This window comes from Amborella trichopoda, chromosome 6, assembly GCF_054954075.1.
Source record: "Amborella trichopoda isolate Santa Cruz 75 chromosome 6, AtrichopodaSantaCruz75HAP2 v2.0, whole genome shotgun sequence".
NCBI classification, from domain to species: Eukaryota; Viridiplantae; Streptophyta; class Magnoliopsida; order Amborellales; family Amborellaceae; genus Amborella; species Amborella trichopoda.
The window spans coordinates 53395628-53410989 of NC_142341.1; the positions used below are offsets into that span (position 1 = coordinate 53395628).

Genomic DNA, 15362 nt, shown 5'->3' on the forward strand with positions numbered 1-15362 from the left:
AACTCTAAGTTGGTTTGTATAGGATTGACGCCATATGAACATAGAGCCGATCCGACACTTTTTTGTGCTGAACCGACGCAACTTGTATTGAACCAATCCAACACATTTTTTTTGTGCCCAATACAACACATTTTTGTATCGGACCCACATAATAAATGTTGTGCATTATGTTGAATAAGGGTAATTTAGTCTAAAATATTGAACTTTTTACTTAAAAGACGGATGTAAAAATAAAAATAAAAAAAATTAAAAATAAATGCCGTGTGGTGTAAAAAATATAATCGCGTGGTGTGACTAAAAAGTGCAAATTGGAGGTTTTCTAATAATTTTCCCTAATAATTTCAGGGCAGAGGGCTAGTGTGGGGAATATGCCAATTACGATAATTTGCAAAGGACATGGGCATTTCCGTCATAGTGTCATAGTCTTATTAAGCAAGCGTACATGTATTTATAATGGATAAATTCGTAAATAACGAGAAAAAGGGCGAAAAAAATGGTGACCAGAGCTTCTTCTTCGATAGTTGCTTCGCTTAATCTCTCTCTGAAAACCACATTTGCTCCCAAATTTCAAAATTTAGGGTTTTTGGGTCACAGGATTTCAGCTTCGCCATTGGTTTTTCCCTGCTCAAACAACTCTAAATGCTGCTCTAGAATGCTGGGTTCCTTTAAATTTAGCGTGAAGGCTGCTTCTGCTGAGCCCCTCAAGGACGCCAATGAACTCATCAACTCTGTGGAGACCTTCATCTTTGATTGCGATGGTATAATATGTTTTTTTCTTGATCATTGAATTTATGCTTCGCCTTTCTGTGAGAGATTTATTTCTTTTAAATTCTTATTATTTGCTTTTGTTTATGTTGGTTTTCTCTGTTTCTTGTTTCTGATGAGTTGGGGTGCTGTTTTTTCCTTTTTGTGAATTTAATGTTTACTCTGTGTTATTTATTTATATTTTGATGTTTCAGCTCCCAATTTGGGCTGAATTTTCTGATGAATTATGGTGTCGTTCTTGTGATAAATTGAGACCATTTTGTAGAGAAGGATGGTTGGTTTTGAACAAATTTGCAGATAAAATGGTTGACTTTAAGTTTAAAGAATGTTATTCCTCATTTTTTATGGATTGGAGAGAAATGGAATTTCCCTTTTTCTTTAAAAATAATTGTTTTTTTGGAGGGAATTTACTTAAATTTTGGACGATGATGGTACTGTTGAGACAAGGTCCGATCCTTCCAATGACCCCCAATTATCTTCATCAGTGACCCAAATATCCCTGAACTTCTTTTATATGACCTTTATACCCTTGGGTATGAAAGATAATCATTATAGGCATTTTTCTCCTTCAATATTACCCAAAAGGTAACCATTAAATGTTGACGTAGATATATAGAAAAGTTACGACATACGTGTGGGGTGAATGGGTTTTCCATAGATCTCTATCAAAAGGATCGTGAGACTTGGGGTGAATGGGTTTTCCATAGATCTCTATCAAAAGGATCGTTCACTCAAGTCTCATGTTCATGTTATAACTTTTTTAGAGATATGTGTCAAAATTTAGTGGTAATCATTTGAGTTCTACTCACATGGATACGGAGGGTCTCACGGTATCATTACTTTTTTATTATAAGTTGTTAGTTTACTACATTAATGGCACAATTCATATTCTGCAGAAAAAAGCTTGGTGGCGAGCAATTTTTAGTTTTTCCGCCTATTTAATATAATGAAGTTTTGGATTACAAATGAACTCCTCAATTAAGCCACCATTTCTTTCCTTTTTCTTTTTTTAGTTTTGAAAGAAATTATATAAAGTTAATTCAAGCTGAAGTATGGGAATTTCGATTCTGGCTGGCTGATAACCTGAAACTGAAGTTTCAGATTTGGAATGAAATTTGGTAAGTAATAACACTTAGTCTTTGATTGTGTTCCATAATGGTAGGCGTTATATGGAAGGGCGATAATCTTATTGAAGGTGTCCCAGAAACTTTGGATATGCTAAGATCCAAGGTCAGTTGATAAAATCTTGACTTTTTCTTTCTCCCACTATTTTGTCATAGTTTTTATATATTTACTATTCAACATCTTTGTTAATTCAGGGCTTTGGATTGTCCATTGTTAATGGGTTTTTGAAGAACATTCTACTGAAACATTTTTGTTTGGTTGGTAGATCTAACTGTGATATGCTGGTAATTAATTTTTTATTCGTAACCGAAGCTCGCCATCTCTGTCAGAATGGTGTAATAATGTGTAATGAAGTAAGAAAGGACTACCTTTTAGTACTACTATACATTGTGTTGTAATCACTGTGTGTCAAGTACTTCAGACTAAAAAGCCGACAAGGCTAGATACGCGCATACGATTACTGTTTTAAGTGTTTATATATCATTCTTTTTAATATACACAGTAGATTTCCCTTTCTATAACACATAAGAAGTAGATGGGGAGGTGATTATGGGATGGAGGCCAAGATGGCTTGGGTTCTAACCTTGCCATAAGGGGGGGGGCAAGATGGCTTGGGTTCAAACCTTGCCATGGGCCCTTTCATTGTTCGTTTTACTGTTGTTTTATATATTGAGGTGTCATGAAGTGTCAGCATGTATCGACACACGAGACTAACCAGGGAGCTAACTGTCGTGGTGACTTTAGTCCTAATATGCACTATGAAGTCATGTCATGCGAAAGAAAAAAAAGAAAAATCAGTAGTTGTGGACTGTTTGAAACCTTTGTATATTATCTTTGTAAACAATAGCCTAGTCTAGCTGATGCTCCATTGTGGCTGCAAGCTTCTCAAGGAAGTTAGTGTCTCTTTAGCGCTTTCAAACACCAGCCTTAGTCATGCTAGCCTGTAAATCACCAAAGCAATAAATTAGTCAAAAGTCTAACATGTGGAGTTATTTCTCTGTCATTTTCTTCAGGGGAAGAGATTGGTCTTCGTCACTAACAACTCGACCAAGTCAAGGAAACAATACGGAAAAAAATTTGAAACGCTTGGTCTTGCTGTAAACGAGGTTAGCTCAATATAAGTTCCTCAAGATGCTTCTTTTTCTCTGGCAACATTTGCATACCTATCTGAATTGAGTAATTGCAGGAGGAGATATTTGCATCATCTTTTGCTGCGTCAGCGTATTTACAGTCTATCGATTTTCCCAAGGATAAAAAGGTGTGCAACATAATTTCTGTGCAATACATCATAATTGCCGCTGACATGCTTTTCACATGGGCGGTTCTGCTTTTTCCTTCCTTTGGCATGAGAGCTGGAAGTTTTGTTTGTTGGTCACTCTGGGATATCATTGCTGGTTTTAAGTTCCACTGGTTTTAAATTCCATTAGATGGATTATTAGTTTTATTATCATCTTGTATTTGACTGGAAACCATATAACTTAACTTAGACATGTGTTTGTGTGGACACACCACACACACGTGTTTGACACTTTAGGAACTTGAATGCTTTTGCGGTTTTGCTCACCCTTAGTTGTCTTATTTAAATGTTGTGGCATATGAATGTTTGGTAGCTTTTGTTTTAGTATGTCTCTCTTGTTTCTATATTTGTTTGAGGAAAAGCTATGCATTGTATGGTGGTAAGAACCTTTAATTTTTATGTTACCTTTATTATATGGAAACTGACTATAGACCTATAGGCAATTCTCATCTGGTTTAATAATTTGTTACAAATTTATGTTCATCTGTTATCTCGTGTTGAACTTTTGAACTTGCAGGTCTATGTGATTGGGGAGGATGGTATTTTGAAGGAGCTAGAGCTTGCCGGGTTTCAATACCTTGGTGGCCCGGTATGAAATTTATACCCATGTTATCAAGTGTCATTCTGCTATGATACCCGAATATAGTTTAGATTTGAAATGAACCATCAGTGTTTTGTTGCCTCTCGCATCCTTTACCAAATTTTGTCTACTTTTTTCATGGATATGTCCTAGAAACATATGATATGCTTTTCTCAAAAATGTGACGACCTGAAAAGTTCACATATGCTTTGCTTGTGTCTACAGAATTCACATTATGAATTCCTTATTTGGAATCTAGGAGTCATAGTTTGATGTTTTGTGCTGACTTCATACATTGGCTTGTATTTTTTTTCGAAACAATACACTGGCTTGTATTACCATACAAATTAGAAGATTTTGATATATGTGGTGCGGGCATGGAAGTCCAAACTGGTCTTCATATGCATTGTCCTTTTGTTTAATTGACTTAATATGCTGTGGATTTTTCTGTTATGTCTCCTTGATTGTATTCTTTCTGCTTGATGTTTAAGAGATTGCATCAAGGATTTTAAAAAAATTGGTCTACAATCTCCCAGTAAGGATTATGACCATATGAGAATAAAAAGATCTGGCATTCTTGTAACCTATCTCCGTTGGTCACATGGTTATGCCAGGCCTGGACAACATAGGTATGTGGTCCATCCACATCCAAGAAGGATGAGACCATGAAGTTCGAGAGGCCAGGTGGAAATGCCATATGGGTTTCTGTGAAGATTATGAAGAATACATTTAACAGCTTACAGTTCCGAATTACTTTGACTTACACGAATTATTTTCACACTTTGATGATGACCAGGCCCATGCCCAGTATAGTGAATGTTAGGTAGCGAAGGTCATGGACTGAGTGGTAGAATTATTTTGGAACAAAATGTTAGTGATTTGTATTTCAAATCACTAACATTCATCTGTCATTCTTGTTCAAGGTGGAACCGGCACTAAAACATACCTGTCCAAAGGTCAAATTGGAGTTTCTTCTTCCAAGATTCAAGTTTTCAGTTAACTGTATGTGTCTCTAGCCATCTATTTGGGCATGCATTCTAAAGAGTGAATACAGTTGTTCATTGGGCCATACCTTGGGGCTATCCATGCCATAATGCTGTTGCGTCTTGAGAAATCAAGTCGAGGGCATTGAATGCCTAGAAGACAAGGAGGGCTTCTCATTCCTCTGGGTCCAAATCAAGCACAAACTTACCGTGTTTGAGTTAATTTTTGCAGGTTGTTTGTTTCAATATAGAATTTATCCTCTTATGGGCATTGTTACTAGTGCGTTTGTTCCTTTGTCAATTGTAGAGCTTCATGCTGGTGCATCTATTCCACCATTAACAGTTATCTTCTTAATGGCATTGCTACTAGTGCATCTATTCCACAGAAAAAGAGTAGAGCTATTTGCCAGTGCATTTATTCTGCCTTTAAGAGTAGAGCTTCATGCTCATTGAGCTTTAAGTTCAGTCATATTGCTTTAAGCTATTACCCTAACGACTGTCATTTGTTCTGCTGTTAAAATGTTGTTTTTCTAACGGAATTATCATTTTTTTGGCTGTTAAGAGCCATCAATGCACAAGAGCCGGCAACACACAAGAGCAAGCAATACACTCGAAATCAAGCAACTCTGTTAAGATCTATAGCACTCTATCTTGAGCTTTTAACTCTCAATTCATTGATTTCTTTATGCAACCTTCATTTTTGAAGCAAATTACTATTAAGTTAAAGAGCTCCCCTATTATGGTTTTCTAGGACCTGAAAACCAACACAGGATCCTTTCAGTGGGAGCCGAGATTTCTCGATGTTTAGAAACTACTTCAGTGGGCCCAAAATACTTCCGAGATAAAGTACCATGAAGAAGCATTCTGATTCTTCACTTAATATCGTGTGTCTACTGGTACTGTTCATAACATTAATAGAGAGAAATAAACCTCCAATGCAGTGAGAGTGTCCCCACCAAAAAGAGAGCTGAAATTCAATACTACCTCTGATGTTTTAGGCTATCTGTTATGATTGTGAAAACTGATAATGCAATGCTGGTTTAGATCATTATTTAGTTGTGAAACGCATAAATTTAAGTGGAGGAGATTGAATTAGTGAACTGATTACGCTATATGCTACAATTTGTGGTGGAGTTGTTATCAATTTCCATAGTGAAGATGTTATTCAAGCTACATAAGAGGCCAAGGCGATGAACAAGCCAATAATATGATAACGCAGATGACTCCTTGTTCACAGTTGAATGAGACATTTTTCATGGTTGACTCCACGGACCCGAGGATACATATATTTGCTACTAATCCACATTTGCATCTCTTTCCTTACATCATTGATATTTTTTAAATATTTATACCTAGTGGTAGGCCAGTGTTTTTTGTTTGGTTTCTAGGATTTCAAGTATCTTGTTGAGGCAATAATTATAATAATATGTTTATTTTTTATATATTATAACCTGAATTTGAGTGTTTAGTACTCACAAAATAGTTAGGCTCTGCTGGAAAGTTGTCGTAATTCTGTTGTGCATATCGTTCCTCAGGATGATGGCAACAAGAAGATTGAGCTGAAACCTGGATTTTATATGGAGCACGATGAGAATGTATGCCAGTCTCCCTCCTTTTTTTCATCAAAATTCTTTGTTGAGCTGTTCCATTATCTCGATCCATTACTGAAGACACAATTGATATTCTCATCTTTTCCTTTCATTGGACATTTTTGTCAAACCTACTTAAGTTTAAGCAAGTTCTGTGTCATTTTAGGTTGGGGCTGTTGTAGTTGGATTTGATCGTTACTTCAACTACTACAAAGTTCAGTAAGTTTTTCGTTGTTCCTTCTTGTCTGCTTTTTTGTTGGTATGTTTCATTGACTCACTTCCAGGTTTTTTATAATGTGTAAGTATTTAAAAAATGATAAGCATAGTAATTTAATTGTTTCTATTTTCTATATACCTGTACTTCCAGTTAACTGAAATTGGAGGTCTGTGAGCATGCAAATAGAACCTCGGTAGTCTTTTTTGTTTGAAAATGATCTAACAGATAGTTTTTAAAGATTATGTTTTGGAGTGCCCTGTCTATATATTGGTCAGATTTATTGTCTTACATGATGTATGACCTGCATATTTGGTGTTAGCTGTTCCTAGCTCACGCAATGGCAAGCAATTTAACAATTATTCGAAGAATTAGACACTTTTTCAGAAGTAGAGAGAAGCATTGGTGACACTTGCAAGTATTAGAAACTTATTCAAAAGTGCCAACATATATGGTGGTAGTTACCTTGAAGTGCCGGAAATTTTTAAGTCTGAAGATGAGAGACCATGCTTTTCTGGAATTGCCAAACATAGCAGTTTTTGGGCTGTTGTGCCAAACAATATTGGCATGTTTTGAATAACCATGAATGTCTCAGGCACTGATAATCTCACTGAACATCAGTTGAACATTGAACAACTAAATGAACTTTAGGTGGTACCATTTACTTTAAGTTATACCCATTTCCGTTATAACACTTTGGCTTTAAGGTGGCTGTGGAAGATAAAATGTATGGTTTCTGCTTCAGATCCTAAACTTATTTCACAGCCAACTATCTATAGGATTGAGAAGCAACCTTCTTATGCCATATACATAGTCTATAACTAGAATCGAGGAAATCAAGAAAATTGCAATGTCTAAGAGGGCATTCTATTCATTTGCAGAGGAGGGATGGAAATCAGATAATATACTGAAAGGATAAATTGAGGGACTAATGTATATGCCTCAGATTTATTTGGTCAAGTGAGCATAATGGTGGTATAACACTCTTTAAGGTTGACACAACTGGTTAATTTGATTCCTTTTGTGGTAATATGATGCAGATATGACATTATGGAAGAAATTGAAAAATGACCAAAAAAAAGAGAGAGTAGGTAAATAAGTACTAAAAGAATCATGCTGGATTCTTTAGGCTCATATATAGAAGAATGAAACAAATTGATCAGGTGGAAATAAGGAATGTTTTTTAAGATATAGGAGCATTTCATTTGTATTGTTTCAAATACTCAGTATCCTCTCCTTTGAATTGATCTATGCATTACTTTCAAGATCAAATCCATGAGGTTTATTACATTTCTGCATGATGATCATATTGTCAACCAGATAACAGATGTTTTGACTTTGGTTCTTGTTCTTATGTGAGAAACTTGATCCATTGTATTCATCAATCGATATGCCTGGATACTTACGGTGCATGTTTCTTACTATGCAGTGTGATTTTTTTTTTCTCTGTTGATATCTGATGGTTTGCTTCAATATGGAAGGTACGGGACATTGTGCATTCGTGAAAATCCAGGCTGTCTTTTTATTGCTACAAATCGCGATGCTGTTACTCATCTCACAGATGCTCAAGAATGGGCAGGTTCAATCTTTCTCTGACATCTCATTTGTTTCTCTCCTTGTAGTTCCATTACTTGTTGCCGAATCAAATATTGTGAGATTTAAGCAATCGTGTTTCCTAGGCTAGTTATGTGCTACACCACTATATTAAGAATACTAGATGATTTGAATCCGTTTCAGAAAAATTAGAAGACTTTCATTAAATATATTAATCATGAGTAAAATACTGCTTAGAGTAGTGCCATGTGTTATTTTTGTGATGGTAATATAATGTGCCACCCACTGAACTTGTATTTTGATAATGTCGAAGTTAAACAATGGAAGTTTTTTTAATTGTGGTTTTGCTAAAAATTTATTATAGCTTTGTCTATAATTAATATTACTTGTTTTTTTTAGTAAATTAACTTTGTTTTAATGTTACATTTTTTAAGTCAATTAGATTTAAATTTTTATTTATAATTATGATGTTAAACTAAATTATATTTAATAATCAAATATTAAAGAACCAAACTTTTTAAATTGGGTAAAAATACAGGAGCTAATCACTCTGCTATTTTTGTGTGATATAGAAGGTTTTTCTTTTTACTCAAAGCAAATATAGAAATTTTATTAATAAAAAATTATAAATTGCAATGTATATCTTTTGAGGAATTTTTTTTTTTTTTTTTTTAAACAAAAGAAGGGTTAAATTGCAATGTATATTGCCTTTTGAAATAATTGATTTCAAAAAGTCTCTCTCATAAATAATAATTCTAATAATGTTATTTTAAGAAAAGAAGTTTTCATGACCAAAAAATTTATATATTTGAGAATTATTTTTACTTTAAGATGGAATTTGATTTTTATTAATACAACAAAATTTAATGTGTCTAATCTTTTAAGTAGACCTTGTAATATTTGAAACTGCAATAGAAATAAACTCTGATTTTAATTTTCATGAGTAAAAATTATTTTATTTTTTGTTTTGATATAGAAATTTTTTTAATTAATATGAAAAAATTAGTTAGTTAATTTGAACTAACAAAATGCTAAACTAAAAAACAAAGAAAAACTTTTTCACTCATAAATAATGATTTTTTAATAACATTTTCTAAGAACAAAGTTTTCATAACGAAAACTAAATTTATAATTGTGAGAACTATAAATTTTAAGGTGTCTCAGCTTTCGAGTAAATATTTTTATATTCAAAACTGCAATAAAAATAAATTATTCTTTTAATTGTCATGAGTAAAAATTATTTTTACATGATATAAAAGTTTTTAACTAATACTAAGAAATTACTAAATTATTTTGAACTAACGAAATTCCAATATTAAAAGAACGATAATTCCTTTTTGAAAGAACCTCAAAGGAAAATGGATAAGATGTGACACAATTTCCTCCATAGCATTTATGTTGATACATAGTGCGTCTAATAGGTATTCAATGGAATAAATTATTTGTATAATATGCTCCCAAATGAACATACCATTTAATTATCCTCTAGAAAGACTTATATAGTGTTATTTTATATGGTTTTAAAAATTATAAATTTACTTTTAAAATATCATACGTGTTTTTTAAAGACAAAAATAGAATTTGAGTTCCTAAAGGCCAGGAAGCATATAGCTGAAGGAGCATGCAATTATAGATTTTTTCGTGTAATGCTATTAGTTCGTTGATTACAAACTTTATTATCAAAGAGGATCACTCGAGTAACGGAAGCTCAGTCGGACATGATACTTACCATACCTGTGACATACATTTCTTGCCTGACATCTATGCACCAAATTTATTATGAAAATAAATTTATTTTAGATAAGTTCTCTTTTAGGGAATTAGATAATTGGTGAATTATTTATTAAAATAATAAAATTTCAACTGTATTTTCAGATAATTATAATTTAAGTTCTCTTTTAGGGAATTAGATATTGGTGACATTAAAATAATAAAATTATACTGTCTTTTCACATAATTATAATTTAAATTTAAAATTTATTAATTAATGATATTTCTTAATTAAAAATATTAAGTTATAGCTATAATTTTAAACTCAATTAGATTTATCAATTAAATTTTTAATAAGGGAACCTTTTAAAATTATGTTGATTGTGATTTAAACTTAAAAGGGAAAATATGGTAATATCCATCATAATTACCAATATTTGAAAACCACCTCCCATATTTCATACTTATGCTCATGTCCGTTTTTCATGTATGTTTATTTTTTTCCAAGATAATTTTTTGGGGTGAATCAATAGGGTTTTTTTTCCAAAATAGTTCTGTATAAGGAATCAAAGTATGTTGAACTATTAGTTCCAAACTTTTCATTATAAGGAATAAAAAACTAATAGTTTTCTGATCACACATTGTAAGGAAGAAAAACGGTTTCGAACTATTAAATGTTTATAATTTTGATTTTTTAAAATTATGCTCATTAAATAAAATATTCTATATAAGATTTTTCTCAAAAATATAAAATTTTATACAAAATTTATGACTTTCAAATGTATTTGATAGTTTGTTGTGCAATTCACTTTTATTTTTGTATAAAGGGCTCATTTCAAGGAAATTATGTAACTAACAAAATAGTTTATTGACATAATGAAAGATTTTATAGTGTAATAGGTTTACACGGTCTTTAAAAAAAATCATGGGTAAATTTGGAATAGCAAAACCAAATTTATTAGTGGGATGACGCATCATCCTCACTTTAAAGCCTACGTTGAAAAAACAGGGAAACTTGAGGGAAAATTATTGTATAGTATGGATTTGTAGGATTATATTGTATATATACTCCCTCTATTTCATAGCAGTTTTTTAATTTAAAACGTATAAATTTTTATTTCCTAGATGTTAATTGCTAAAATTCTTGATATTCATCATTATGAGGAACTACAAAATTTTTACTTTACCGAATAGATCATGTAACATATCATGTACCCTTGGGAGCATGAGACTAAAGGAGAAAAATGTCTACACGTGATCAAGACAAGAAATCGTGCATGCTAATTCTTGATTGACAGGTAGGCAAGAACTCCTTCATGCTTTATATATAGAGAGATTCAAGATTCATCCTCGTATTGTTTTTTTTTCACAAGATCAATCGTTGCAGGCATGTTTGCTCATTTAGAAACATTATTTACCATATGATTTAGTGATATGCATTTACTTGTGATATTTTTTAAGAATATTATATTTGTGAGAAAATAGTTATCTTGCTATATTCTATTTTGATTTATTTGCTTTGTTTTTGTGATTTTTTGCAAGCAAACTGCAGACTTCAGGTGCCATCAATTATTTATTTTGTTTGTTAATCATATTATTATGATATTTTTGCATTGCCTTTCCCATTGCCAGGTAGTGTCCTTGCAGCTTGGTTTTACAATGTTGCTATGCATTTCTTGTGGCTAAAGATGCATACGATTGCATTATGCTTGAGATTGCAGCATCTTTATCAGTTGAAATTTCACTATGTTTAATTTAACAAAGAGTGCTACATAAGATTGCCTAGTGTTCGGGGTTTGTTAGACACCATAAATATAGGCTGTGTTTAGATATTCTGACAGATCAACATGAAGAAATACACCCAAAGTGACCGTTGAGTCGATATTATTGCTGTGCATGTTTTATTTATGTTTCTTTTAATAGTCAATAATATGGTGCTTCTCGCATGTTAATGTCTCCACTTTCATTTAATGCATGTTTCTTATTTGTGGACACGATTGCATTGGAGTAGGCTCCTCCCATATTTGCCACTGCTGTAGTCAGGACTTCATATGTTTTTTTTGCTTTATCGAAAATTTATCCAATTAGTATATGATTGAACGGGTAACATATGATTATTGTATAGATGAATTTATGTGATTTCTCACTTGATTAAATATTTGGGGTTCAGGTGGTGGTTCCATGGTTGGGGCGATTCGGGGATCAACTCAAAAAGAACCAGTTGTTGTGGGGAAGCCATCAACTTTTATGATGGACTATTTATCAAAAAAGTAACTCTCTTTCACCCCTCTATATTGCTTTCTTCATCATCTGTTATGAAAGATGAAAAAGAAATTGTAGGAATAGACACAGGAGCTCTCTCTCTCTCTCTCTCTATATATATATATATATATATATATATATATATATATATATATATATATATATATATATATATATATATATATATATATATATATATATATATTTATATATATAAACTGATGCATGTCCACATGCATGAACTTATGCTAATTAACCTTCTTGCCAATTAGCTGTTTTGTTTGAATTATTTTTTCTGAGTTTACTATCACATTCTAGTATTCTTTTTCTTCTCTATACCCAAATCATCGAAGAAGGGAAAGAAGTTGCTTATTTTGATTCCTTCTTGCTGGTTCTTATGTAACCTTAAAATCTATTGTCACAGATTCAATATTCTCAAGTCACAAATATGTATGGTAGGAGACAGATTGGATACAGATGTCTTGTTCGGACAGAACGGTGGCTGCAAGACTCTTCTTGTCCTCTCAGGTCTCTCTCTCTCTCTCTTATATGAGCACTTGTATATGCTCCCTCGGGAGCATAGTTTACTTCTACTCCCTCGGTCAAAAGACCTAATTGGGACGGTTTTTTCAATCTGAAAATTTGGGAACCACTTAAGAATTAATAGATGATGATTCTAAAAAGAAAATTAAAATTTGAGTTTGCTAACACTTAGATCTCACCATCTAAAATTTGGAGGGTCTCTATTCAATCTCGAGGTATTATTTTTTTTAAGTGTATAGAGTGTACAATTAGGAAATCTTTTTAATTGAGGTTAATCAATGAGTTGAAGAGGTTACATCCCCAAAATTTGGGGTCTTAAAATTAATTCTTGGTGGGGTTTTACCTGTGGGAGTAAATGGACATTCCAGTCACGCGGGAGTAGAATATCTTCTGTCTCAATGTATATAAGAACTTCATTTTACAATGTTCTTATACTGCAGGTGTGACCAATTTGTCCATGCTTCGAAGTCCAGAGAACCCCATACAGCCAGATTTCTACACCAGCAAGGTTTCTGATCTTCTCTCTCTTACTGCTGCATCTGTTTGATCTTTCAGGCCGCCTCCGTTGTAAATCAATCTTCTACTTGCTGTAATTTATGTGACCACACCCTTTCTTCACCATATTCTTTTGATGTCATTGGTCTATTGCAGAAGGGCAATGCCTTACCAATAAATTATCAATTTTATTGTCTATCTATATTGAAATACATCAATAATATGTCATTGGTTTGGGTTCAGCATACCAGAAATGACCTCGACTAGGAAACGTCGGGTCACATGTCTTATTGATGGTGAACTTAGAATTTCCGAAGTATGCGTGTGCAGGTCAATGTAAATGCTCTGCAGATCTTTTTTCTCTCCCTCTCTTACTCGCAATTTTTTAAGACACTCAATATGACAAATGTGCTAATATTGGTTAGGAAAAGAGAATCATGAATTTCTCATTTCACTGGATTTATGCACCTCACAAGAGAGGACCATTGGCTAAATTACTTAGATGCACCTTGGAGCCCATAAGGGGTGTAACATGTGAAACGTAAATAAACCCTTTTTTGTATTTAAATGAATTTTCTTGTTAAGGTCTTGGCCTTGGCCTTATAAACAGGCATCATATATGCACTTGAGCTATTATTTTGTAACGATTTGATAGAGATATATAATACTAATAATAATATCTTTAAATGACTTGGTAAAAGACGATCTCAGTGCTGAAATCATATAAAGAGGACAGTCAATAACTTCCTTTTCCTCATACTATAAAATGATGACAAATTTGGTTGTCATTTTTTCTCCATTTTAAAGCTAGAGAGAGTATGTGCTTTAAGCTAGAAATGAGTGAGCAACTTGAACTAATATAAGGTTAGTTTTAATGAGAGAGGGCCCGGCCATCAAACCAGTGTTATTAGGATAGACATTGAATCAGGTCAGACCACAAGTTGAACTGATTGGATTGGAATTTAACTAAATAAATAAACAAATAAATAATCAAATAAATAAACAAATAAATAATAATTTAAATTTATGAAATGTGTTATAAAAAAGTTGGTTAATTTCATTCGACCAAATTAATAGATCAAAAGCAACTTGTTGAACTAGTTAAAATCAGTTAAACATTGATTTTAACGTAAATGAACTTTACTTGTGACCAAACTTACTAAAGCACAGGTTGGGACTAATCAGCCCGACCAATTCATATGAGTCTCAGAAGGCCATTGGCAGATTGAGAGATGGCCTCTTTCCCGGGGTGCTGCTCAAGGAGACAGGTGCATGTGAGGGTGTGTGAGCCAAGACGTTACAAATGTCTTAGTTTTAGAAGATCTGAGGACAAATTTTGCCTCGGACTTTCCTATCTATGTTTTCATTCGAAACATATATTTTCCTATGTATTTTTGCGGTGGACCGCCATAATAAAATTTTATTAAACTTTATAAAAAATGATTGGGATAATAACGATGATGATGATTATAAAGAAATCGAAACTTTGAACAAGGCGAAATGACCTCGGGGTATTTTCGGCCTTTTCCGCCTTAATTGTCCAACCCAAAAGATTTCCTACTGCGGGAGTGTACTATCCATCTGGGCCATACTTATGTTGAAAAGAAATTTTAGCCTTAATTGTCCAACCCAAAAGATTTCCTACTGCGGAAGTGTACTATCCATCTGGGCCATACTTCTGTTGAAAAGAATTTTTAGCCTTAAGTGTCCAACCCAAAAGATTTCCTACTGCGGGAGTGTACTTCTGTTGAAAAGAGTTTTTATAAGGTTGCAACTTTATACTGCTCAACTAAGGTAAACATCTTAAATCATCTAGAAGAAAGTGTTATTAAGAGAACTCTTCAAATTGATCATTTCGGCCTCGAGATATTCAGATATGAAGAAAAAAAAAGGAATTTCAAATCTAAAAAATGATGCATCTTATAATAAATTATCAGAAGCGTCTATTAAATAGATTTTCAAATGTTTATAGATATATTTTATTATATTATTTTTGAAATTTTAAATTTCATAATTAGGGGTACAATTAGAATTTCAAGCCATTATAAAGTTTTTATTTTTGAAATTTTAAATTTCATAATTAGAAGTATAATTAGAATTTCAAGCCATTACAAATTTTCCAAACTTGGAAGTGTATCTCCAAGTAAATTTTAGAGGTATCTCTTGTTTCTTCAATATAAGGAGAACGTCTTATGCAAACCTCACCTAACTTGCACTAAGATTATCTTTTAGATCTCAGATTATG

The 15362-nt window shown here is 32.8% G+C and overlaps 1 protein-coding gene across 1 annotated transcript; it reads left to right on the forward strand.

The window, feature by feature from the left end:
* The first annotated feature begins 467 nt into the window (after window positions 1-467).
* On the forward strand, window positions 468-13359 carry LOC18448526 (phosphoglycolate phosphatase 1A, chloroplastic). The gene is made up of 11 exons (XM_006858587.4): window positions 468-758; window positions 1928-1995; window positions 2904-2996; window positions 3077-3148; window positions 3705-3776; window positions 6286-6345; window positions 6506-6558; window positions 8035-8132; window positions 11988-12087; window positions 12504-12607; window positions 13063-13359. The coding sequence occupies exons 1-11, from the start codon at window positions 494-496 to the stop codon at window positions 13167-13169; spliced, it is 1092 nt and encodes a 363-aa protein (XP_006858649.3). The 5' UTR covers window positions 468-493; the 3' UTR covers window positions 13170-13359.
* Window positions 13360-15362: the final 2003 nt, after the last annotated feature.

Bases quoted from the DNA above. Each gene is read 5' to 3' on its own strand.
- LOC18448526 (XM_006858587.4), top strand. From the start codon at position 494: ATGGTGACCAGAGCTTCTTCTTCGATAGTTGCTTCGCTTAATCTCTCT. The intron at 1,996-2,903 runs GTCAGTTGATAA...CATTTTCTTCAG, and splicing joins TGGATATGCTAAGATCCAAG to GGGAAGAGATTGGTCTTCGT. The intron at 8,133-11,987 runs GTTCAATCTTTC...TTTGGGGTTCAG, and splicing joins AGATGCTCAAGAATGGGCAG to GTGGTGGTTCCATGGTTGGG.